At 48.3% G+C, this 25,765-nt stretch overlaps 1 protein-coding gene across 1 annotated transcript; it reads left to right on the top strand.

Moving 5' to 3' along the window:
- The first annotated feature begins 1,358 nt into the window (after positions 1–1,358).
- Positions 1,359–24,417, top strand: BTBD2 (BTB domain containing 2). Its single transcript, XM_035569652.1, has 9 exons — positions 1,359–2,014; positions 8,739–8,858; positions 12,429–12,585; positions 16,419–16,524; positions 17,325–17,522; positions 20,379–20,571; positions 22,298–22,385; positions 23,427–23,573; positions 24,121–24,417. The coding sequence occupies exons 1-9, from the start codon at positions 1,359–1,361 to the stop codon at positions 24,280–24,282; spliced, it is 1,827 nt and encodes a 608-aa protein (XP_035425545.1). The 3' UTR covers positions 24,283–24,417.
- Positions 24,418–25,765: the final 1,348 nt, after the last annotated feature.

The raw sequence follows: 25,765 nt of genomic DNA, 5'->3' as shown, positions 1-25,765 counted from the left end.
CTTGCACCCTAGAGGCAAAATAAGACTCTTTCTGGAATATAGTGGCCTCTGAAGGCCTCACAGGGCTCCCTAGTGCACTCCTAAGCACACTGGAGGCCTCCTGTGGTCCTCCGCTGCACTCTAGGTCCTCCGCAGGTCTACCAGGGCCACCCAGTGCCCTCTAGCTCCCCCGGAAATCCTCCCAGTGACCTCCAGTTTCCTCTAGGATGCCCTGGAGGCCTTCCAAGACGCTCTAGAATGCACCGTGAGCCTCCTCTTGAACCCGAGAGGTAAAATAAGTCCTGGTGCCAGCCATCGTGCTTTTGGCCTCTCTGCCTGGCATGGAAAGGCAGCTCTGACCCTGCGGGATCAGGGTTGCCGTGGTGTCATGGCAGTCGCACACCAAGACATGAGGGACCAGGTGGTGGGATCGGTCGCAGAGGAGCTGCTTGTCCAAGCAGGACAATGCCTGCGGTGCTGGGGGAGCAGCCCTGTGTCAGCAGTGGCCCTGTTCCTCCGGGCTGATTATCCTGGGATAGCGGTGTCCTTGGGATGTGGGGAGCCCTCTTAGTAAGAGCATGGAGCCCCAGCTCTCTGTGTACCCCCTCTGTGCAGCCCCTCACTGCACCTGACTTTCCCCGCTCCGTATCCCAAACCCCCCTCTCCCCCAAGGACTCTTCCTTCAGCCCCGTACCCTTCTCCTCCATGGACTGCCCCCTTGTGGGGCTGCCCCCATTCCTCATCCCCTGGTGGAGACCGCCCAGCCCTTCATACACCCAGAATGCCCCCCCGGGGGATCACACCCCTCAGAACTGTCCCCCTCACTCCAGAACTGTCCCCCACATCCCTCAGAACTGCCCCCTCAGAACCGCTCCCTCACTCCAGAACCACCCCCTGGCCCTTCAGTATTGCCCCCTCACTCCAGAACTGCCCCCTGGCCCCTCAGAACTGCCCCCTGCTCTAGAAATGCCCCATGACCCCTCAGAGTTGCCCCCTACCCCCTCAGAATTGCCCCCTCACTCCAGATCCGCCTCCTGACCCCTCAGAACCGCCCCTCACTCCAGACCCCCCTCGCCCCCTCAGAATTGCCCCCCTCGCTCCAGAACTGCCCCCCACGTTCCTCAGCACTGCCCCCTCGCCCCAGGACTGCCCCCTACCCCCTCAGACCTGCCCCCCCTGCCCGCTCAGACCTACCCTCCCACCCCTCAGCGCCAGCCCCCTCCCGGGCCTGCCCGCCGGGGCCCCTCCCGCCACCACCGCCGCCGCCGCCCTCCCCTCCCCTCCCCTCTCCTCTCCCCGCCCCGCGCCGCTGCCTCCGCCGCCTCCGCTCCCCCCCCTCCGCCCCGTGGCCCGGCCGGCGGCGGCTCCGTGCCCCATCCATGCGCCGCTGCTGCCCGGCTCTCTGCATCAGCAGCAGCCGCGGCCCCTCCGGCCCCGCTGCCGGTCCCGCCACCGCCGCCGCCGCCATCACCATCGCCGCCCCCCTCCCGCCCGCCGCCGCCGCCGCCGCCGTGTCCCGCCCGCCGCTCCTGGTGCTGGTGCTGCTGCAGCGCCGCCCCGCGCCGCCCGCTGCTGCGCCTCCGCCGCACAAAATGGCGGCCGGTGGGAGCGGCGGGGGCCCCGGGGGCCTCTCCTCCTCCTGCCCGCAGCCGCCGCCGCCGCCACCGGGCAACGGCGCCGCCGCCGCCGCTTGCACCAACGGCGCCCCCCCGGCGTCGCCGCCCGGCCTCACCTACAACCAGTGCGGCGCCGCCAACCCGGCGGCGGGCGGCGGAGGCGGCGCGGGGGGCCCGGCGGCGGCGGCGGCTCCGGTGGCGGCGGCGGCCGCTGCTGCGGCTGCGGTGGGGGGCACCGGGGGAGCCGGGGGGGCGGGCGGCCCCGGCGGGGCGCTGCAGCGGGAGCCGGTGTATAACTGGCAGGCGACGAAGCCGACGGTGCAGGAGCGCTTCGCCTTCCTCTTCAACAACGAGGTGCTGAGCGACGTCCACTTCCTGGTGGGGAAGGGCCGCGGCTCGCAGCGCATCCCGGCCCACAGGTGGGGGCGTGGGGACGCGGCGCTGGGGCTGCGATGGGGGGCGGCAGGGCCGGAGGGGGACCCGGCCGGGGGGGGGGGGGGGGGGGGAGTGGAATGTGTAGCCCCTGAGGGTGCCCCGGGCCTGGGGACCCAGGTGTCCCAGGTTGGTTTTAGGGGGTAATGGGATGTGGGGGGGGACCCAGGTGACCCAGAAGGGTTTGGGGGACACAGGCAGGCCGTGTGGGGCACCTAGATGACCCAGCAGGGTTTTTTGGGGAAGGAATGATAGGTTCTGGAGGGGACCCAGGTGACCCAACAGGGGTTTGGGGGGGGGGGGGACAGTAAGCCCTGGGGGGGGGACCCAGATGTTCCAGCAGTATTTTGGGGGGTATAATAGGCCCGGGGGGGGGGGGGGCAGGTGACCGAGCAGAGTTTGGGGGGGGCATAATAGGCTCTGGAGGGGACCCAGGTGACCCAGCAGGGTTTCTGGGGGGGAGGGTAATAGGCCCTGGGGAGGGGACCCAGGTGACCCAGCAAGGTTTGGGGGGCAGACACAGGTAGGCCCTGGAGGGGGCCCAGGTGACCCAGAAGGGATTTGGGGGAGGATAATAGGCTCTGGGGGGGACACCCAGGCCCCGCGAGGCCAGGCCAAGCCGTGGGTTTTGGGGGTGGATGCCCCCTCTGTGCTGCAGCCTGTGCTGGGGGCCCTGGGGGGCTCCTCAGGGATCGTGGGCTGTGCTGGGGGGCGGGTTGGGTTTGCTGTGGAGCTTCTGGGGCACCTTTTGGGGAGCAATGTGTCTCGGGGGGGTTTACAGGGATCCTCTCTCCTGAAAGCAAATGCAGGGGTCGGGTAACCGAGCTCAGGGACGTGTTCTCTGTGGTGCTGCGGTGGCCGGGCCCAGCTCTGCGCTGCTGCAGCCCCCAGCACCACCCCCCAGATGGAGCCGGCATCACCAGGCCTGTGGCACACTGGATCCCACCCGCGGGCCCCGTGCGTTGGTCTTTCACATGTTCCTGGCTGCATGTCCGTGCTTAGAGGTGACTGCTCCTCAGTTGGGCTGCCCGGTGTTGCATCAAACCTCTCTGAACCCTCGGATTGATTTAGTGTTCCTTCCTACGCTTGCCACATCAGAGGACAGGGTCTGGTGTCCGGCTGTGTTTTCCCCTGAGGGGTAGGTGGGACAGAGGTCCGTTGGCAGAGCGGCCGGCAGAGAGAGGGGCAGCAGGGACAAACGGACCCCTGGATTTCACTCGGAAGCAGTCCTTGTTTGTGTGGGTTATGGAGGAAAGGAGGGATGTTTTGTCAATGGAGAAAGGGATTTGTGAGAGCAGTGAGAATGGAAGGAAGAGAGCAATGATTTGAGAAGGAAAATGTTGTGGCAGAAATTTGGCTTAAAAAATACAAGGTATTGAATTGTTGCTGAAGCCCTGTATTTTGGAAGGTAATCGCCACTGCAAAACAAACCTGCGATTCTGAAAGAGCTGTACTGAGAATGACATCTGGACAGGAGGAAACCTGTGTATGTTCATAAATGCTTAAGGCCAAGCTGCCATTTCAGAATTTGCAGCTCGGAGCTTACTGCTTGCTGAAAAGCTGGGGAATTGTCCCCACCTGGGTAATTCAGACTGGATGTGGCTGATTGACATTCAGCGGCTTCTTGGGGCAGCTCCTTCGATTTGTAACGGAACTGCTGCATGTCACTCACAATCCCTGCTTCAGGGAGTACCTTCTGGTTTGCTCAGATGTACAAACAGCAAATGCAGGAGTCTTTCACTTGAGGGCAGGACCTGTTTTAATTGGGGATGGGGGAGGGCTTGTCAGTGTGCTCAGAAGCTGTGCTTGGCAAAGGGAGCCTCCCTCCAAGCAATTTCAGGCTATCGCTTTTCTCATATGTGCTTGTGCACCTGGAAGTTTTCCCTTGAGATTTCCCTTTTTTCCTCTTTTTCTGTTTGAAGCACACTTGTTCTGGGCTAGTTTGAATGTTGAGGGTGTCAGTTCTGCACTTGATAATTTGGAGCTTAATTAGTATTTGAGTATGCTTGCTCCTGTCCTGAAAACTAGGGTTGCTAGATAGGGAGGGGCAATGTTCAGCCAGAAATAAGTGGAAAATAAATGAAGCTAAAGAAAAAAAAATAGCCCCAAAGTGAAACGTTGCTTAATTGCTCTGAAATCCATCTGGAACTCTGAGTGGTGAAGATAGAATAGAGTGTGTCATGCTGTGACATCCCACTTACGGATTATATAGATTTTAGTGAAACTTGCCTGTATGATATTACAGTTGGGATATCCTGATGATTCATGAAGTACTGTGGTTATTTCAGAAACAGAGAGCTTAAAATAAAACCGCCCAGACCCCTTCTGTGCTCAGCTCTCCCACAGCAGCCTAACAGCAAAAGATATTTTGTGCTGGAATTGAGTTGCAAAGCAACAATGAATTTAATTTGAGAGGCACCGTATTGTTTCAGCGGGCGAGGGCAGGTGATGTACTTTGATGCTAGGTGCCTGAAATAGTGCACAATTAACAGGTAAGTATTTCTACAATCTGGTTTCGGACCAGGCCAGGTATAAAGAGTGGGTACAGTAGGAGCACGCCCTAAATAGGGTTCTTGAACAGTGGCTGGTGATGCCTTGAGGAATGGTCTGCAATATCTTATTTTAAACCCTGAAACTTGTGGTCTTTAATATGGCGTGGTACAAATTGTCGGCTTTGGCAGTAACCTGGTTAGCACAATTAATCTAAGAGCTGGACGTGATGATAGCTCAGCTCTTCTCTCATCGGGTTCCTCAGAAAGGCAGGGATGGCGTGGCTGTAGGTGCGGGGAGCTGCGTGGCATAATGCCGAGCGATTGCGGGTCACAGGTGGCGATGTCCTCGTGTGGTGGTGGCAGGCAGGAGCTTCCAAGAGCACCGTAGCTGTATGTTTAGGTGCTTTTAAGAGAGCCTGGCAAGTTCAGCAGTTCTTATAAAGCTCTAGAAACAGGGGACAGATACCTCACCAAGAGCAAACTGTGATGCTGTAACTGAAAGCTGTCTTTGCAGACAGATAGCATAAGTGGCTGTGCTGGGCTTGACTGAAGGGTCTTCTATCCAAGCATCTGTCCTGGGAAGCATCCACAGCCCTGAGAAGATCAGGCATCCTCTTTTCAAGAGGCTCCAGACCCTGTGGAAATTGTTTGCATACCCTGGAGCAAGCTTGGTCTCCACGCCATTAGCCTGTTCCCTCTTGCTGCCGAATCAGCCGTGAAGGAGGCAGAACAGCCGTATGTTTTTTGATTCCAAGGCTAACAAACATCAGACTGAGCAGGCTGTTTTGATGCCACTTGATGGCAACGTGGCCAAGATCGATGCATTGATTATGCTCGACAGTAAGATGGAAGTTGTTTGTTTTTTTTTTTGCCCTATTCCAGACTGGCTGCATCATGCGCAACATCAGTGAGATTAGAAACATCTAAACCTTGTCGGCCGGGAGCTGCACGGATGGGGTGATTATACTTATTAATTGGACAGAAAACATGGCCCAAAATGGAACGGGGCAAGTGTATGGCGATGCACCCCTGTGTATGCTTCAGCCTGGGAGAATCACAGCTCGGAGACAGGCTGAGTTTTTTTGGAAGCTTCTTCCAGGCATTTCCCTTCTGAGCTTGTCCCGTCTTTTCTTGGATGTGTATAAACTTGTCGTGCCTGCAGCATCGCGTGGTGGGCTGTACTACTGCCCGGCTCCCGGAGGTGTGTTTTGAAGGGCTTCTCCTTGGGGTCTTTGGACCTCATTTCACCTGGTGGCTCTGCTCCTTGTGCTGGAAGGATGCAGCAAGCGATCGTTGTTCATTAGCTTCTTGTCACCTAGGGCTTTGCAGAGCTCCCTCACATCATGTGTTGCTCTGTTCCCGTGTCAGCTCTTCTGATACAGGTATTTTAAGATTTCTCCGCAGTGGAGTGGATGGACCAGGGAGGTGGTATGCAGTGGTGGGATAGTCATGGTTCTCAAATGGTTCATTTTGAACTGTAAGTGCCTGCAAAGGGGGCAGGACTGTTGGGTATACAAGTTAAGGAGGTGACAAGTGGAGATACCAAGGTGAGCAAGGAAGCAGTAAAAAAAACTGGTGGGTAGGAAGCTGTAAACAGAGTAATGAAGATGTTTTCTTGCAGGCTTCCAAAAGTCTTCGGAGTCAGCTTTGGATCTTTGTGAAGACAGTCAAATTATTCATCTCATCCAAGCTCCTTTGACTCTGCTTTTATTGCTGGAAGCCAGTTTACTTTGATTCTTATGTGTGCAGGGGAAATGATGAGGAATCAGATGTTGCTTTCTTAGTTGTTTTGCTCAGCTTCTGCTCATTTCTCTGCATCTTTTCAGTAGCTCACTTTGTTTTGCTACCACACTTGTTTAAAAATAACACTCAATGTTTGGATTCTTTCTTTGGCAAAGCTGGGGCACTACGGGGAGCTTAGGGTACCTGCAGTTCCCTTTGGAGACTTGCATAATTGCATCAGGCAGCGCTCCTTAGGGTCAGGGGAGAGCCCTGCGGTGCGCTGGTTGCTACAGTGCTTCAGAAAATAGGAGAAAAAAACTATCACATCTCTATTACTCTGCCAGTTTGGCATAATTGTTTCTCCCCTCCAAAACAAACCCAGCTCTCTCTTTTGCAGACCTGCACAGCTGGGGAAACAAATGTGAACGTGTTGCACATTCCTTCTTTTCCTGGAGAGTCTTCAGAATAGGTTTAAGTGTTCATTTTAGCAAGAGTAAGGAGATGCCAAGAAGAGAGAGGGATTTTCTTACCTTAGTGGTGTCCCTTTAATGTTTTAAGGAAACTCCAAAAGCTGTAGTCTTGCAGTTTTTCAGAGTGCTGTGCATCTTTCTGGCACCTACTGGGATCCCTTTAGGGTTCAGCAGTGTGAAAAAAATCAAGCTGACTTGTCACTGAGCAAAATGGAAGCAAGGATTGGACAGCTTCTTTCAAATGAGTGCCCTTTTCAGAATGCTTCTGAAGGCTCTCCGCTAATTGAGGATGTAGACTATGCTGGCTATGAAAGTGAAAATTTTGGAGTGCAATTTATTTATGTTATTTTTTTTTGTAGCAAATAATGCCAGCAACTGTCTTGCCACCATCACTGCTTTTGTAAAAACAAGGAGTTTTGTTTCATCTGGCAGTCCTAGTATTGTGAACGAGGTTTCTTATTTGTTCTTGACATTTTTCTTGGGAATTGTTTGATAGAAATATGCATGTGCATATATTTTTTTTTAAACCAGTGTGGTTTGTCCCTAGCTCTCTTACCCAATTAGAAACAATACAACCCAGCTCGTCAGCCAAGCAGCCCATCACAGCAAACAAGCCTGGCACGTCTACAGCGCTTCTCCCTGTTGTGTCTATGGAAGGTCTGCTCTGAACGGGGGCAGAGTGAAAAGTGAGAAAATGAAAAATTTTAAATAAAATGTGGAGAGGGGAAAAGAAGAAGAGCTTCTGTGTCACTTCCTACCATGGTAAAATCTAACCAAAGCTCCTCTGTAGTGATGGGCTTTTCCTTGGAGCCTGAGTATCGGAGGTTTCTGTCTCGTGCCTTCTGTCACGTACGGTTTTCTGCCCCCAGTTCCAGATACTTCTCTCCTTGAAGCATGCTTCAAACTCTGCTGCAGCGAGAGCTGCTGAATTTTCTTCCTTATAGCTGGAAGTGGTCGGAGTCATCGCTTCTACACTCTCGTCTCCTCCATGTCCCTATTCTCATCGGCCAGGTGGGGGCTGCTGAGGTGGACCTTCGTGGCCCTTGCTTTATTTAACTTCAGGGAGCTGCGTGGTTGCAGCCACCAGGAACAAGCTGGTTTTCCTGGGAAAAACTCGTCTCTGAGTTTTCAAACAATGGGAGTTCTCAGAAGTGCTTTTCTAAGGCACGGAGGCAGTAGCTTAGATATACACAGGCCTCTCAGCAGCTCCGTGGCTCCTCCTAAAACAGGAGTTGGTGTTTATCAGTGAGGGAAATCATCTTGTTTACATGGGAGGGCCGAAAGATTATTTTTGGTCTCAAATCTGTTTTGTGGGAATTCTCGCTTCCTATTTCTTTAGGGCTGATAAAAATGCCTTCCTCTGTTAATCGCCATGTAAACTCACAGCAGCGTGTAGAGGGTTTGCAGGCACCTCATGGCACAGGTTTGCTTCCCGTCAGGGTCTGCCTGCCCTCTAGGCTGAGTGAGGAGCAGGTTTGGTGCCCACGGCTCCGTGGACGCTGCTGGCGCGGTTTGCGCGTGCTGCTGTAATCAAGGATTCTCTGGGGAGACGTGAGGAGGTGGGTAATGTGTAGTGACAAGTTTTCTGTAAATATTTTCTGTCCGTGACTGTGGGGAACCGCACCAAGTCTTGGGCTCTATTCGCTGGAAGAACTTGAATTCCTTAAGTTGCTGTTTCTTAATTTCTCAACCTCACAAGCGGCCGTAGGCTCCTACAAGGGTTTTGTAAAGCAGCCACGTATATTCTGTTCCACGACGCACAAAATCTTGTCTTTGGTGAACCATTGCAATGTTGTATACCGCGACTGGGCTCAGAATGAAGTTCTTTGCAACTTTGGTGTTTTCTCAGTAAATGAAGGGAAGTCTGACACTCCCTTCTCTTGCAAAACATTTTTGCTTTACCACTATGAGCGATTTGCCCTCCCTGGGGGAGGCCTTGGGGAACAGCAACTAGCCTGGGATCTTTTTTTTTTTTTGCAAGCGAGTATGGTTTAACGTGAGCTTTTTGTTTATTTTTTTAATTTCAGATTTGTGCTGGCTGTGGGCAGTGCAGTCTTCGATGCAATGTTTAATGGTGGAATGGCCACAACATCTACAGAGATTGAGCTGCCTGATGTGGAGCCTGCTGCCTTCCTAGCTTTGCTGAAGTAAGCTGCTGTTTCTAACACACAGCGTAACCGGAATGAACAGATTTATTGTAGAGAAGGGTATTTTCAATGAAAGCAGTGAACCATTTTGTGAAGTGGAGATCGTTATGCTTCGAAGTAAAATGCCTCTTTGTTGATCTGTTTGAGGGTGTTTAAATGCTGGTGCTAAATCTCCCTTTTCCTGGGTAAAAGTCTAGATTAGCTGCTGCACAAAAGTATCTGACTCGCTGCATCTTTAGGTTTACCAGCCATTAAATGATTACGCCCTCCCGCTGCTGATCTGCAGTATGGGCAAAAATAAACTTAGTTTGGTAAATATGTAGTTGTATATAGTTCGGCCATGAAAATGCAGTGATAGGGAGGGGTTCTGACGGGCAGTTGGCTTAAGTTCACATGCCGGCCCTTTCGGTAAAGTTGATACCTGCTTAGACAGTGTCTCAACGTTTTTTTTGCAAATGAATTGGTTTGATTTGATCCAAATGCTGTTAGAAAGAAGTGGGGAAAAGTAATCTTCTTAGAACACCGTAAGTTACAAATATTTGGAGCTCAGCTTATGGGCATATGAGCAAGTTATAACAGGTAAGCGAGGGTGTGAAATCAGTGTCAGACATTCTGTGTGGTATCTCCCCCTGAGCATGCTTTATTCCTCTTTTGGAGAGCCGGTTTTGAATTTCCATTTCCAACATGTATTGTCAGTCTGCGTGCTGGGGGAAGGAGGAGGAAGGGGCTGTAACGTCCTATTCACTGATTTCTTTAAGCTTGGCTGGTGCCATATAACATCCAGCAGCAATCCTGAATGTATGCTGGAAAGTCATTGTCCCATTTCTATAGGATTTTTGTAACCTACTTCCCGGGGTTTCCAATACCATGCTCTTGACATGTTCCCTGCTTGCTTCCTATTGGGAACAATAATTATATATAGCTTTGGCACACTTTTTGCTTTACCTTCAAAAAGTGCTTAGGTCATGACTGTGCTATCTTAGAAGGTTTTAGAGTTGATCTTTGTAGGATGATAGGCCAGAAATAACAGGGAGCCCATAGCCCCCTCCCCTTTGGCTCATTTTAAACCAGACACCGGCACATGGGGAATCCCTTCAACTGGCATATGACTCTTTAGCAGCTTGTCTCTGAGCATCTCTGTGGAGTACAGAGTTAGCATCTGTCTTTAAAACTTAGCAAGGCTAAAATATCGAGCGAATTAGAGGCAAATCGGGTTGTTACCCTGCCAGTATTGAAATTTCAACAGTCACATAAAAAGAACAGGATGATCTTGGAAGAGAACAGTCATCTGAAAGGACTAAGATGATCTGTTTCAGTGGATTTCAACAGAAATGTTTATATTTTGTAAGAGAAATATTGTGTGGATTGCCACAGTGACTCTAAAGCTTGCAGTAATGCTACAGCAGTTGTGCCTGTAGTCCAGTGATATCTTAGGTGCTTAAATCTAGAACTGAACTAAGCTCATTGTTTAAAAGTGCCAAAGGAGGCGTGGGTGTTGTTCCTGTAGGAAGCTTACCAAGCTCTACCAGTCCCTCAAAATGCTGATCCAAAGTGGAAGCTGCTCCTTATATATGTCTCTGGACTTGGTCCGGATCATGACCTAATGCTGCAGGATCAAGAGACAAACTGCCCATCCTGAACGCTCAGCACAAGGCCCCTTCTGGGCACCAGGTTGTGTTTGTGGGCTAGGAGCCTTTAACAGGTCTGCTGTAACTGCAAGAGATCCTTTTTTCTTTTTTTTTTTCCCCTTTTTTTTTTAAATGGTAACCAAAAGAACCATTTTGATTTTCTGAGGTCACAGTCTGAATCTTCTTTTAAACTATGCTGCGCTTTTTCACAGTTTGAGCATCTCTTCTTATCCCACTTAGCGTACAGTTTAAACTACGGTAAAAATAGTTACTAATGTAGTCATTGCAGTAAATGGAACTAGTTGTTTTTTGCACAAATACGTTCTTTTAAGCTTGTAATAAACAGGGTTGTGTAGTGAAAGTAGAACTGGTGAAGGGATGTGTGCAAAACACGTTTGTGAGCCAGTGGCTTGATGCCGTTATTAACGGATGCTCTAAAGCGACACAAAAACCTGCTTTCGGTGGCACTGAGAGCGGTCCCTGTCCTCCAAACCCCTCTGTTTCTGCATCCCGGAGCTGCATCCTGACCCTCACTGTTGCTGGAGGACCAGGAGCTCTGTGGCCGTGCTGCAGCCAGTCCCTGCAGGAGAGCAGCCCTGTAGCTGCGCGAAGCCTGCAGGACCAGCTGCAGCACGACGTGCTCTTGTGTCTCCCCCGGCCACTGGAGAAATGCAGGAGAAGAAATGGCTGGAGTTTCCAAAATCTCCCGTGGAACAGGAACGCCAAGCCCTGCTAACAGGCTTAATGCTACGTGTCTGTGCTTAAAGCCTGCTTGGTGCCTTTCAGACCCTGATCGGCAAATGCTTGACTGGTTAAAGGAAAAACAGTAAACAAAAACTCTGCATGGGATTAGGACTGACATCAAATGTGTAACTGTTTTTACTGAATTCAGCCTGTCAGTTCCTGTTGTCTCTAATCAGCATGCTTGGGTATGAGGAGGCTCGGGCAGGCTTCCTATGAAGACCTTTGTTTTTCCATGCGGTATGAATGTGTGTCCTTGTTTTGGCCTAACTGTGAAGGCTGATGCTTTGCTAGCAGTGTGGCAGTCCTTGTTTTTCATCGTAATTAACTCTTGCTTTATGCCTAAGTTATATTTCTTGCTGTATTTTAACACCTGTATAATGGAGCAAAACTGTTTTAACAAAGATTTAGCATATGAAGTGGAGGGATGAGGGGAAGTGGCACATGGGTAAAACATCTCTCATCTGCAGTAGATGTATGTGTTTGGTTGCTTCTGATAACTTTTGAATTGGAACTAAAATAATGGAGCCTCTCTTTTGAAGTAGGCAGGCAGAATTTAATTTTTGTCCTTGTTTAGTCTAACTGAACAGTTGAAAATTTTAATTCACAGGCTGCACTTGGCCAGAGAATGCTCTAGTCCAGTGTAAGTGGCTGGCTAAGCAGCTCACTGGCTGTGGGATGTGAGGCAGTTTGAGTTGCTAGAACAGATATTCGTTCTGTTTTATTCATTAAAAGTTATGCCGTAAGGAGTGTTTTTTCATAGAATCATAAAATCAGTCAGGTTGGAGAAGACCTCTAAGATCATCCAGTCCAACCTTTAACCTAGTGTTGCCAAGTCCACCACTAAACCACGCTGCTAGGTTCTACATCTCCACGTTTCTTGAAGACCTCCAGGGATGGTGGCTCAACCATTTTCCTGGGCAGCCTGTTCCAGTGCTGCACAACCCTTTCGGTAAAGACATTTCCCCTAATACCCAACCTAAACCTCCCTGGCACAACTCGAGGCTATTTTTGTTTGCTTGTTTAAAAAAAACAAACTAGAGTCAGTGGGAAGGATGTAAAAACTGTTCCATCTCTCAAAAAATGGGGCCAGGCTGATGGGCAGAAGAACAAATAAGCTTTTATGAACTGCAAGGGATTTTTTTTATACCTCGTTATCTTACTGGCTACATCAGAGCAATGTTTGTTTGTGTGCTTTCAGATTTCTTTATTCAGACGAAGTTCAAATCGGACCAGAGACTGTTATGACAACGCTTTACACAGCTAAAAAATATGCGGTTCCAGCCCTGGAAGCTCATTGTGTGGAATTTCTTAAAAAAAACCTCCGAGCAGACAATGCATTCATGCTGTTAACACAGGTGAGCTTGCAGTCATTTGGATTAAATTTCTTGAGTGGCGTCCATCAGAATAAGAAAATTAGAAGTTTTCTGAGTGTTAGAGAGTTGGTTGTCCAAAACGGAGCAGTTCTGTGTCTTGTGCTTTCTGATTTTTCTTACAGGAACGTAGTGCTGATGAGCAGGTTCGTATAAGGAACAATAAAATACAGCAAGTGTTGCTGCCATTTCAGCTCTGCTTTTTGTTTTGGTGTGGCAGGAGATTCCATCCAATGTGTGAACTGGGGAAGAAATTAACAGGATGGAAAAACTTCATCTGCCAAGAAGAAAAGTGAAATGAGAGGATTTTCACTTGTTCGGGTTCAGGACTCTCTCCGTGCAAAGCTTACTTCATCTAACTGGCCAGACATTCTTTGAAGGGCTGTTTTGCAATAGTTTCCCCTAGAATGGGGATAAAAGACAATGCAACTCCTTCAAGAGCGCTTTGGTTGGCTAATTTTCATAGGAGAGGAAATGGCCACTACCTGTTAGAGATAACAAAGTAATCTCTTCCTCAGCCTGCTCCAGCTAACCCTGTTGCCGTACAGGAGGCATGCAGGTATGGAGTTGCAGTACAACTGTGTTTCTCGACTCAGGTCGACTGCATCTCTGTGTGCCCTTCCCTCTTATCTGGGGGTTGGACTGGTCTCTTTGCGTTCGACTCTTCTAAGTAGCAAACTGGAAGCCAGTGTTTACTGCTTCTGCTTATTTTGGAGAAGATCAGGTTTGCACTCAGGTTGATTAATCTAGCATCACTATCCTTCCTGTTCCTTGGCTTCATTTTTTTTCTTTCTGATCCCTGCCACCCTCTCTGCTAACAGCTGATGACATACCAGTGACTTCCACGGTGTAGCCATGCCGTCACCTGTGCATTGCAGCATCTGTCACATTGCCAGGGACACCCTCTTCTGGGTGGTGTAGGAACACGAACCAAACATGCATTGTGGGCGCTGAGTTTTTCCTTTAGGGAATGGACGTACTTTTGACTAGCTCTGGAGAACTGTTTCTGATCAGCCTGCTCAGGAAAGCTGCTGTGATTTTTGATGTTAAAGAAACCCTGCAGAAGAGTCTTCGCAGATGCCCTGAGTTGGGAACCAGTGCACTGAAGTGGTCTGGCTCTGAGAGGTTGTCCTCCCTTGCCCAGTATAGCTGGCTGCCGGCTCTTTTCCTCCTTTTCCGGAGTATAAGCGTCTTTCAGGCTGTGACTGTAGTTACTGCATCAGTGGCAGTGTCCCCCTGCAGTTTTTTTTGCAAAGCCTGAAGCAGTGTTGGCTCAGAGCAGCTGAGCTCTTTGCTTGTTTGCTGTGATTAGGCTGGGATTTTATATGAGTTTAAATATTTGGATCAGGTTCTCAAAGTGGTTCTACTTTACACTGCCATTGTAGATACTCTTGGCTGCTGAGGATTCAGCTTTTGCTGCATTAAATGTCTAATGCTTGAGTGTAAAATACTGTCTCTTTTAACAAATGTTTTTTTTTCTTTAAAAAAACTTGGCTCTTTTCCACATGCCATAAATGGGTGAGGCAGCCTCTGATACATGGGGGAGCCACATTCCGCTTCATGGGAAAGGTTTAAGATTTAAAGGTTCTTGCTTGGGTAATGGTAGCCAAATTTGCACTCCCATCTGATTCACCGTGGGACAATTGTAACTCTTTGGCTGCAGCGGTCTTGATCTTTGGGCTCTGCAGCCTGAAATCTGAAAGATCGGGAGCTGTTATCCAAAAGCTGAGAAGCGATCTCTCCTACTGACTTCAGTTTTGAAGAGGCATCCTGTGCTCACCATCACCTGATGAAAATTAGACACGTAAACTGGTGGTATTCCTTATGTAGCGATTTTGTGGCGTGGTGTCCCTCTACAACCTGACATCTCAGGTATGGCAAGATAGCATTTAGGTTTGCAGTAACTTCTTTACAATTCACAAAGTTCCTTTGGCAAAGCAAGAAGGGGTACTAGTTTTTCATGTATCAAAACCAAGATAGTGCCTGGCGCTGTCAGCTGTGCTGGGGCAGCTGAAATGCTGGATGGGGACAGGCCTTCCTGCTTCCTTTTGCTTTGTGAAATTAGCTTAGGGCTTATTGATTATGATTAATTATTACTGATGATTCATATCCACTGTATGTTTGCTGTCACGATATACTGAGTCTCTTAAATGTCTGAGGCTGGAATTCTTTCAGAAGCGTATCTCAGTGATAGGCTGCATGAGGCTCCTCACTCAGTGAGTCTGTTATCAAGAGACTCTGAGATCTGGTCTTTCAGTGTGAAAATCAGCCTCTGTTTCTTGCAACAGATCTGTCAATTACAGACTTGAGATTTGAGATGTATCTTGTACAAAACACTTCCCAACAGGCTTAAGATTGTGGACAGCTGATTGTAGAGCCTAAGATCCCAAAACTCTTTTGCATATATCCTTGCTAAATCCTGTGGGTTGGCAACTACGACAGTAATGGTGTTTCAAGCAACTGCTAATCTCTGGCAGAAATATAAGTAACAAACAGCCTTCCTAATCGATTGTGTCTCATAGTGAACACGGTGCAGTTTCATGCCAGATGTACACGCAAATGTCATTCTGATCAACAAGACGTAATAGCTTGCCTGAAGGAGCTCTGGGGGAGAACTCCATGACTGTAATGTAAGTCCTTCACATGTCAGAAGAGAGCCACTCCAGTAGTAAAGTCTGAGTCAGTCGCAGCTCTTGGATGCCAAGAGCGCGAGGCACTGGCAGGCCTCCAGCCCCAGGAGCAGGGGACAACTGGTGAGACTTCCCTGGCCCATCACAACCCTGAGATGTTTCAGCTCTTTGTGCTTGAGGTCTCAACGTCGAAGGTGGACTCTGCTGAACTCTACAGCCCGTGAACAAGGGTGAAGCAGAAGATGCCCAAGGGTCGGAGCCTCTGTGAGTGACTGAATTCCCAGCCCAAAACACAGGTTTTAAACCTTACCTGTGGCGGTTCAAGTCCCCGAGTATTGTGGCTCTGTAATGTTAGGTGTCGTGCAAAGATGGTCCCTTCCTAAATAGCAAAGACAAAGCACTGGAGATAAGAAGTCATCCTGGTGCCTTTTGTGTGTTCCCACCTTGCTTTTGCTTCTGCTAGGCACAGGGATGATAACGTGCCTTTGTGGTCTCGGAGAGGGGGGATCTGAGGTGGGGAGTGAAATATTAGGACTTCGGGTACAGAGATCCTGAGCAACTCTCCGAGCTGCGTACAGATTTGGTTTGGACTAGTACCCTATTTTGGGGGGAGTTCTTCAAGGTAACTAGATCGGAGTGGATGTTTCTGTGTAAAAATAAGCAAATGCACTAAGCAGGCTGCCTACCCTGCAGGGTTTTGTGCGTCTCTGGGATGGAGCTGTGTGCCTGTTAAGGCATTTTGCTAATACATGAGATGAGTGTGACTATGTTCTTACAGAGTAAGCCACCTCTTCATATCCTTAGAGCGAGCAGGCCTGGAGTCATTGGGCAAAGCTGTCTTCTAAATATAAAAATGATGTAGTAAAAATTACCCGTGTTCAGCTGACATGGTCAGTATGGTGCTCAAAAGCACTACAGTCGTGTTAACTGACGTGATGTTGAAACAAAGACGTGCCTGAAGACATGCACAGCTAAAACAGAACAGATGCCAAATGCAGATTTTTTTTTTCTAGTGTTTGCCTTGTCATGCTTAAATGCTTGTGAAAGACTGCTGCAGCCCAGTGAATTCGTGATGCAGTCAGGCAAAGTACTGCTAATGAAGATGGGCTCTGGGGGAGTGGGGAGCGTCCTTACCCAGGGTAAATTTTAAAATACCTTTTGTGTTAATGATTGCTTCTTCATTACTAGGCAAGACTTTTTGATGAGCCTCAGCTGGCCAGCCTTTGCCTAGAGAACATAGACAAGAACACATCAGATGCCATCAATGCAGAGGGGTTTACAGACATTGATCTAGGTAAGCGTTTTTTCCTCCGTCTTCTGCAGGCTTTCATAACAGGCTAAGCTCTAAAGTTATTACAGGTTAATACTTGGTGCTTTTCTTTTGTAGCTTTGCTGTTCTGGATTAATCTGTTGAACGAACAGTCCCTGGCACTAAATGGCTAGAGACGAAGCATTTGCAAAAGAGCATGCTCACTTGCAGAAATATCCTGGAATCTGCTTACTTTGGTGCAACTTGATTTTTCTGGGCATGATACAAAGCCTGTTTCCTCTGTTGATGTTGGCAGGTTTTGGGTGGGTGTAACTTGCCCTCTTTTGTGGAGTTGGCCGTGTTCCCTGAGTCTTCGTCAGGTTTTGGAGTTAAAAAGGTGTTGCGCTTTTGGAAGCAAGAACTGGTTATTTTAATTATCGTATGCAGTAGCCAAACTTGCTGGGCACAGTTAATAGACATTAAAATTCAGACTTTAACCTTCTTCTAATGAAATGGAATATGGAGGTAAGACGCAGGTAACCTTCTGGCTTGTGTGCTGCTTGCTTCATCCAAATTTCACATCAAGTAAGTTGCAATTTATTCTACTGCACTTGCATTAACATACCAAATAAATGGGCACTATTTGCTGCTCCGGTGAGTTACTTGCTTATGGAATATGCAGATATATCTTCCTTATAGGTTGCAGGCAGCACTTTTGGGAGATGCTGTTTTTTCAACTGCTTCTCTTTCACTTGTTTTGGCTGTACATGTGGTAGTTGTGACTAGGTAAAACCGGGTCATTCGGGTTAGTGCCTAAAGTTGTCCCTGTCTGTCCTGCCTTGCAGACACCCTGGTTGCGGTGCTGGAGAGGGATACCTTGGGGATCCGGGAGGTTCGTTTGTTTAATGCAGTGGTTCGCTGGTCAGAGGCTGAGTGTCAACGGCAGCAACTTCAGGTGATTCCAGAGAACAAGCGGAAAGTACTGGGCAAAGCGCTTTCTCTTATCCGCTTCCCATTGATGACTATTGAGGAGTTTGCAGCAGGTAACTGAACAAAGGCGTTTCTGGCAGCCCTGGTCTTTGCTACCTCTGAACTACAGAGGACTAAGTACATGAAAGTGGATTTTTTGCTGTGTGTTCTGTAGTAACTTAAACTTGAGATTATTCCCCATTCACACTGACCTACAGAATCTGCTGTGTAAATGCTGTTTCCACCCATGATCATCTTGTTTTTAAAGGTGCTCCCTCAGGTGCAAGTAGGATCATACCTCCTCATTTGTTTTCACAGTATGTTCACATGATTACTTTCTCATTCAGCTGAGATATAAATGGGTTCACATGCATTCGTTTCCAACCATATAACCTACACAAAGCAAATGGTGTTGCAAATAGTTGCTGTTGATTGTAGCCTGTTCCCCAAGAGAGAAGAGGACGTTTCCTCACCCTCTGTTCGCTGTTGCCTCTAATCCAGTGGTGATGTTGTCCATGTTTTACTGATACCATTCAGAGCAGAGCCTCATAACAAGAAAAACTTTTAAAATGTTCTTTGAGCTGAAGGGTTGGTGGTATTTAGTTTTTCTCAAATTGTTTTTCAGGTTTACAGTAGGATCTTGGTCTAAAAGATGTCTAATGCATTTAACAATTTTGACTAAAGATTTTTTGAGTTTTGTTTTCATTGCCTGTTGTCTTTTGACTTCATGCTCTGGCGGTTCTTCAGGGATTGAAAACTGGCAATTGGCTTAAACATTTTTCATGCTAAAAGACACCATGGAACCATTTTCAAAGCTGAAACTTCTTTTATGCTACAGTTACCTGTACAAAGAAGCAGGAGTCAGTGAAGCCATTTTCTTTGTGAATTTCTTCTTTAGGCAAAGATGGCATCAGCTGATTGATAGTTAATGTGCATCTTTCTAGATGAAGAGGGATATTAGTAAAGTAAATCTGCGCTTAAAACTTGGCCCTCACTTTATTTGCCTGTCACAGCAGTGGTGTGGATTTAGGGACATGAATCTCTTCAGAAACAGCTTGGTCAGGGAGACAGGGATCTGCTCATCCGAAGTTAGTAGCTTTTTCCTTTGTGTTGGCACTCAGTGAAAACATAGCACGTTCTGTTCCTGCATTGCATGTTGTGCCAAACAGCAGCTTGCAGCAGGGTCAGAGGCTCGCAGTCTGGCTTGATGGAAGAGAGCATCCTCCTGGATGGTGTTAAGGCAGGGTAATTACGTGTACTGAGCTGTGAATTTTTGTTTCAATCCTCTCTTCAGATCTCGTGTAAATCTATCTCAGTGGGAGGAATGTGTTAATTCTGGCATATTTGGGTTGAAGCCTTGGAGTGGGGAATGCCCCCACCCTATACTGGCTGTCACAGCTGTTTGTTGGACTGGGATCTTTGATCTGTCTTCTTGCTTTGAGAGAAACTTTTCAAGTTTTCTCCATCCACTTCAATCTGAAAGATGAACAAACAAAACTCCAATACACCAAACCTGAGTGCTTGCACAGGTCAGCTGTCCCTTCAACAAGCTCCTACCTTGGGATTGCTTCAGCTTCGTCCTTAGTGTTTGAGGGACTTCCTTGGTGACCCCAGCAGAGGAAGGAGAGGGAAATGGCTCCCCTCTGCTGCTCACTCCCAAGAGGGGAGGGGAGGGGAAAGGCATGGTATGGGTGGTGGTTTCACCCGCTTATGGTATAATCTGTATTGAACGTGGAGTTTTGCATGAAGACGTTTTAACTGGTAAATGTGTCACTCCCCCTTTAAGCAAGTAATTTGAAACATTTGAGAATTGCATTGCAGCAGCACAGGATACGTTTAGACTTGATCAGTGATGGTTAATTTTTGCTGAGCAAAGTATCCACAAGCTCATGCATCTGTTTACAGCCTTCTTCCTTTAATTTTTTCATCTGTACCTATTGCAGTCTTGGGCCACGTTATGTCTACCGGCCAGGAGTATGCAGCTGGGCCCAGTTTTCACATCTTGCTGAATTTAACCAACTACAAGTCACATTGGACCAAAAAGTAGCTAGGCTTTGCTTTCCATGTTACAGAACACTCAGTTCTCCACCATGCACCAGTGGTCTTTGCGTTGAAAGCCTCTCACAAATAGAGGTGCAGAGCAACTTTTTACTATTTGCTAAAGGAATTGAGATATGGACTAATTTTTACCCAGTTCCACTTCTGAAAGTATTTGGAGTTGTTTCCAAAGCTTGGATTTAACATCTCTTTGGAATAAACATCTAGTTACTGGAGCAAAGATGAGAATGTCTCAGTTCACGCTAAAAATCCCTAGTGTTTCTTCTAGGTTTTACAAAAGCAGGCAAAGAATCTTCTTTTTTTAAAAAAAAAAAAAAAAAAAAAAAAAAGCAGAGTTCAAATGCCCCAGGAAGGGAGGGATTCAAAGCAGTGCAGGAACTGAACCACCTTTGTCTCAACTGAAAAATATTCCTCTTTCTAAGTTGATGGTGGCCAGGTGAGATTCCCTCCCATTACCCCTCATGGGCTCCCATGGTGTCTTAACATTAATATTATAAAATACCAGTGTAGATGTATGAAAATCCCTCTTATCTGTATTATCATATCCTGAGGGGATGGAGGAAGGATTAGCCGAATGATTGTTTTTAAACCATCCCTTTTAGCCAAATGCGTTTTGGCTCTGTGGAGCTGTGCTCTTAATTGCAGTATCACGTATGTACTCTGCAGAGAGGCTCCGCAGCCCACTGCTACCCTGCAAATAAAAGGCAGGCAGCGCTTTCTGTCTGAGGCTTAATTTCTGGACATGCCAGTGAAATCCCGTTTCTGATGCTCTCGTTTGCAAGTCATGTGTGCCTCCTACCCCTGAAATCTCGCGAGTATCCCTTTCAGCTTGTGAAGGCTGACCACCTCATGGTTTTCGTGCTTCTCTGCAGGGCCTGCCCAGTCGGGAATCCTCACGGACCGGGAGGTGGTGAGCCTGTTCCTCCACTTCACAGTGAACCCAAAGCCACGGGTGGAGTTCATCGACCGACCACGCTGCTGCCTGCGGGGGAAGGAGTGCAGCATCAGCCGTTTCCAGCAGGTGGAGAGCCGCTGGGGGTACAGTGGGACTAGTGACAGGATAAGGTCAGCTTCTCTGCTAATTCTGCTGCTGATAGATTCATGTTTACTGAGCTTTCAGCCTACTCTAGACCTAAACCTGCAAGGTTATGTGCTAGACCCTGACTGCCACATGAACCCTCATGCAAATCACAAAGAGAAAGCGTTTTGCTGGGCAAAAGCCTCACCAGACGCATTAACCTGCATGTGCAGCTGCAGGCTGCCACTTTGCTTCTGTATTGGCAAAGGTTTGCAGCAATTGTGGCCCTCGAGCACAGGCCTCTTGGTGGATTTATCTGTCTCCTTTTCAAATGGCTTCCTGCAGCTGTATGGGCATGTAGCGGTTGGTCGCCAGGCAGCTTACAGCCTCCTCCTGTGCCTGGGTATGTTGACTAACCAGTGCTCCATCAGGTCAGCTCCCTGCTGTATCCTAAGTGTAAACGTGGTTTGTTGAAGCCCCTTAATCTTGCCTGTTTGAGGGAGGGATTAGAATGAAAATGCTTGCTGCGCCTGCCTTTCCGCTAACATCTAGTTTGTTTATACCTAAACTGGGAGAGAAACAGCAAAGTCCAGCCATGGTGACAGAGACGTAGCATGGCATGGCAAGTGGTGGTGGTTTGCAAGCCTTGAGTGTCCAAGTGGTTAGAGCAAGACAGGAAGTATCCCGAAAGCCTTGGTTGTTTCCAGGTTGTTCCTTGTCTTGGGGGAAAAGGGAACTTGCATGAATACAATTCTTTAAAAACCTCAAGGTTCTTCATTGGTGGTTCCCTCGCATATCAATAGTGCTGTCAGCCTTCTGGAAGGGTCCAGATTGGCCCAGAGATCCAGTTGGAAGAGCTGCTAGCTCCAAACATTTACTGCTCTGAGGTCTAGCATTCAGAGGTCTCGTATTTGACTTTATGCACAGCTGCTGACAGCATCAGGGTCTGTCCGTCTTCAGCCAGGCCTGTGTGTGATTCAGTACTGAATATTTTGTGCAGGGGGCAGTACAGTGGCTTCTGGCTTGCCACAGTGTTTGTCCTTGGAATACACAGGGCTGAAAGAATTGGTGGGCAGGTGAAGAAAGGATGCTGGCAGTTCGGCAGCCACTGAGGCTTTCTGCTAGCTGAGAAGATAAGAGTTGAACAGGGGGGTGAATATCCTTGCCCTTAATGTCTTAGGCGGCAGGGATTCTTGCATTCAGGAGCTATTGACTCTTATTTTCTACTCTTGGGTAAATCTTGAGTGCAGTTAGCTGCTACCCTGCAGCTATATCCAGCCAATGCTCAAAAGCACATTAACAGTTCTCCTCCAGTGCTTAGCAGTGAAATACCTAATGACACTGTAAGTGGTCTTTGCTGTTACCTTGCTTGAAAGACTGTTGCTGCTGTGAGGTGGGCGCTATTCCACGCTCTGCAGGCTACTCTGCCTTTGCCTGGCTGGTGTTTTTGGATGCTGACATCATACTGCAACCTCAAGGTGCTTCTGAGCTGGACTCCGAAGCCCAGTGATGGGATGATGCAGCTTTGCATTTTACATGAGCAAACAAATTTACTTGCTGGCCCATTAGGACAGTCCAAGATGTAAGCTTACAAGTTATGGTTTCTGTAAAGGATTTCAGTTATTAGTAAGAGTTGCACTTGAAACTGCAGTATGTGCTTGATTAAATAGTAGATATGAAATTAAAGTGAGTGAAGATACTTGTGCTTCATCATCGTACTGTTTCAGTACAGGAGTGGTAAGTTGGTCTGACTTACGTGATCTGTTCCTGCAGGTTCTCAGTAAACAAAAGGATATTTGTAGTTGGGTTTGGATTATACGGATCCATACATGGGCCAACGGATTACCAAGTAAATATACAGGTAATTCTTTGTACTACGTCAAAAATCGTTGCTACTGTGGGGACTACTTTACACGTTTTAGTGAGTATGCAACAATCTTAACTTGGAAGGGACTGCATTTGTTTTATAGATAGGGTGGTTGGCAGATGTAGTGTGGGCCAGATGGGGCACTGGGGATAAGAGGGATTATTGCTCTCAATTTGATGCAGCCTCCCATTGCACGCACCACTGCAGTATCTCCCCAAGTCTGTTCACGGCCTTTGAAAATACGTCCAGGAGAGTTGTGAAACAGTTTGAGAAAAGCCATGCACGTTTTCCTACATCAAGCAGGCAGGCTGATTCTGCAGCAGTGGTCGGGTATCGCATTACCATTTGTACTTTTGCTCCAGGCTGTACAAATGCAGCGGAGCAGTCACAGTTCAGCAAGGGAAGAGAAGAAAACAATTGCAGTGAGTGTGCTGGGCCTGTGCAGTGCCAGTGTGCACCTGTTTGAGATGGCGAGTAGGACTTAGGGAGCTTGTTTTTTGACACAGCTGTCTGAAGTCCATTAAAAGCTGTTTGAAAGACTTTGTCTTATACAAGTCTTGTGCACATTGTTCTGGATGTACGTAAGTAACACGCCTGAGTCTGGATCCTGTGAGAGCAATTGCCCCCAGGAAAGTTACCCCAACACAGCTGATGTGACAAGCACAGTCCGTCTGTGCTTCCTAAACTGCCAGGGTCTCTTTCTAGTGCCTCTGAGCTCTTGGAGGCTAAAAGGAAGTGAAGGTCTAAGCAAACAGCCACCTGCAGTGCTGCGCCACGCTTCAGGGTAAAGAGGGGAATGTCTTTGTCTTGGGTTTTCCGGGATGCAAGCCCGCTGTTGTTCAGTGTGTGATGGCACAAGCAAGGGGATAGTGCAGTCGCAACAGGGCTCTAAAGCTGTGGTGGAACTGGTCAAACTACCGAGTCCCTCAGATCCAGTGCGGTTCAGAGGGGGCGCGCCTGCACTAGTGCCGATTCTGATGTGCAGGGCAGCTTTCAACTAACTGTACGGATTAAAAGTTAACACATCTCTTGCAGATCATCCACACAGACAGTAACACGGTCCTGGGGCAGAATGACACGGGGTTCAGTTGTGATGGATCATCAAACACTTTCCGGGTCATGTTCAAGGAACCTGTTGAGATTTTACCCAACGTCAACTATACAGCATGTGCTACTCTAAAGGTACTGTAGTGGGGCAGCATGGATAGAAGAGAGGCTTATAAGTATAGGTGAAAGCAGGCTTCTTCAGTGCAATGTGGTTCTTACTCTCTCTGCGTGTTTCAGTGAGGTGAGTTTAGTTTTGAAGGCTTCCTCTGGAGACCTTCACCTGGTGGTGCAATGTGCACACTGACCATCAGCATTCAGAGTTGGTTTTTAACTTGTCTAGTAAGTGTACAGTAATTAACAAGCTGTATTAGTGATGAAGCGAGGGGATTTTTTTCTTGATGCACACAGATAAACTGTCAGTTCTGTATGCGTGTAATCCAGAGCCCGTCTGCACTGGCTTAAAAAAGTTGTTAATGAACTGTTGAGATCTGGTTAAATGCAGTGTTAAGCTCTGATAGAGATGAGAACTGTGCTCAAAATATCTAAAGAAGCAGAAAGAAAAGGGAGGTGCTGAGACTTCCAAAGCTCATTGCTTTGGGTGGAGCGTACCTGGGCAGCAGGGTCCAGCAGGGCTGCGATCTCTGTCTTGATTTGTTCTTCTCGTCTTCTGTAACCATTGCAGGGTCCAGATTCCCACTATGGAACCAAAGGACTGCGCAAAGTGATCCATGAATCACCAACAACAGGAGCCAAAACCTGCTTTACGTTCTGCTACGCGGCTGGGAATAACAACGGCACTTCTGTGGAGGATGGACAAATCCCAGAGATCATCTTCTACACATAGTGCAGCTGCAGAGCTGGCTCTGGACTTTTCTGTTCTCTTCCCCGTGACCTTCCAAACTAAATTTCTGGCTGAGTTTGACCACACCAATTGGAGCCACACTAGCCAAAGGTCTCAGTAAAACCATTTCAAAGCTCATGTTTTGCCTTGTGCTAGTGATTCTGCTGCTATCCCATACCAGACTAACTGGTTTACCAGTATCATTTGTAGGTTGTCTGTGGCTAGTCGTTTTTCACTTTACTGATTAATCCTATCTAACAACATGCATTTTTTTGACTGTAATGAATGTAGATGCTTTTCCACCAGTCAGAAGCATGGAAACAAGTGGCTCTGGTCATGGTTAAAATTGCTGTGAGGAGCAAATCCTGCAAAAAGAAAAAAAGACACAGGGGCTGTACGGCTCCTCCTCCTCTGCTCTAGTGCAGCAGTTGAGGCAAAGCGGTTTGCGGTGTTTGGCCAGCAACACCACTGCAAAGGCAGAGCTCGACCAGCCTGCACCTGGCGCATCCCCTCCTGCTGGCTGCAGCACGTGCAGCCGCCTTCAAAAAGTGACAGAAAGTGGCCTTTTCCCTGAGGCTTGCTGTTTCAGCACTACACGGTCTTGAGGGAGACCTCAAAACTAGGGCGCCTCTAGAGACTACAGCGTTTTCATGCTATTCTCACTAATTTGTGACAATCCTTTACCTTGGGCAGTTGGTGACAGCGAGGTGAGCTCCCCTGCAGGGCTGGGAAGGGGCAGCAGCTCTGGCAGGGCAGGCTCTGTCCTCTCCTGGGGGCAGCTGCTGTGCTGAGTCCCGTGGTGCTTCTTCCAAACTCCGTATGGTGTTCAAAATGATGGGTGATACTCAGATAACCCCGTGCAGCGTTTAGCAGCAGGGAAATCTGTACTAGTCGTTACTGTGCTAATCAAATCCTTTGTTTGCAGATAGTGATGGGATTTGTCAGTTGGAGCAAGCAAGGGAGCTTGCCTCACCTGGCCCCCATGTTCCTGTGTATTGCTGCTGTTCTCATGCACGTTTCAATGCATTTTCTATTTTTTTTGTTTGTTTCTGTGCATTGCTAACCCACTCCTAGGCTGCTTCAGAGCACTGCTGCCCTGATGCAAAATAGGAAGAGGCTTGATGTGCAACCGCCTGTTACCTAATAACGCAGCAGATGGACGAGGATTTATGGAACAGTTTAGGAAAACATTAAAGATTTTCTGTTTGCCGGTGTATATTTGCAGTGTGCCTGTTTGGACAGGCGCAGGAGGAAAATATGGTATTTCCAAACATGGCTTTGGGCTGGCTAGTTCAGTAATCGCAAATAAGCTCCCTTCTTACCCGTTCAGGACTGGTTGTTTTCCCCGTCAGCAGGTTCAGCCATAGCCGAGTAGGTAAAGGTGCCCTGTGGGGAGGAGGTGGGAGGCGCTGCCCACTGGAGGCTGTTTTTTTTCCCCTCCCCTTCCTCTGCAGAGGAAGCCGTAACTAAAGGACATCTTGGCAGG

The sequence above is a fragment of the Cygnus atratus genome, chromosome 26, assembly GCF_013377495.2.
Source record: "Cygnus atratus isolate AKBS03 ecotype Queensland, Australia chromosome 26, CAtr_DNAZoo_HiC_assembly, whole genome shotgun sequence".
Lineage (NCBI taxonomy): Eukaryota > Metazoa > Chordata > Aves > Anseriformes > Anatidae > Cygnus > Cygnus atratus.
This window is presented reverse-complemented; position numbering and strand designations above follow the sequence as displayed.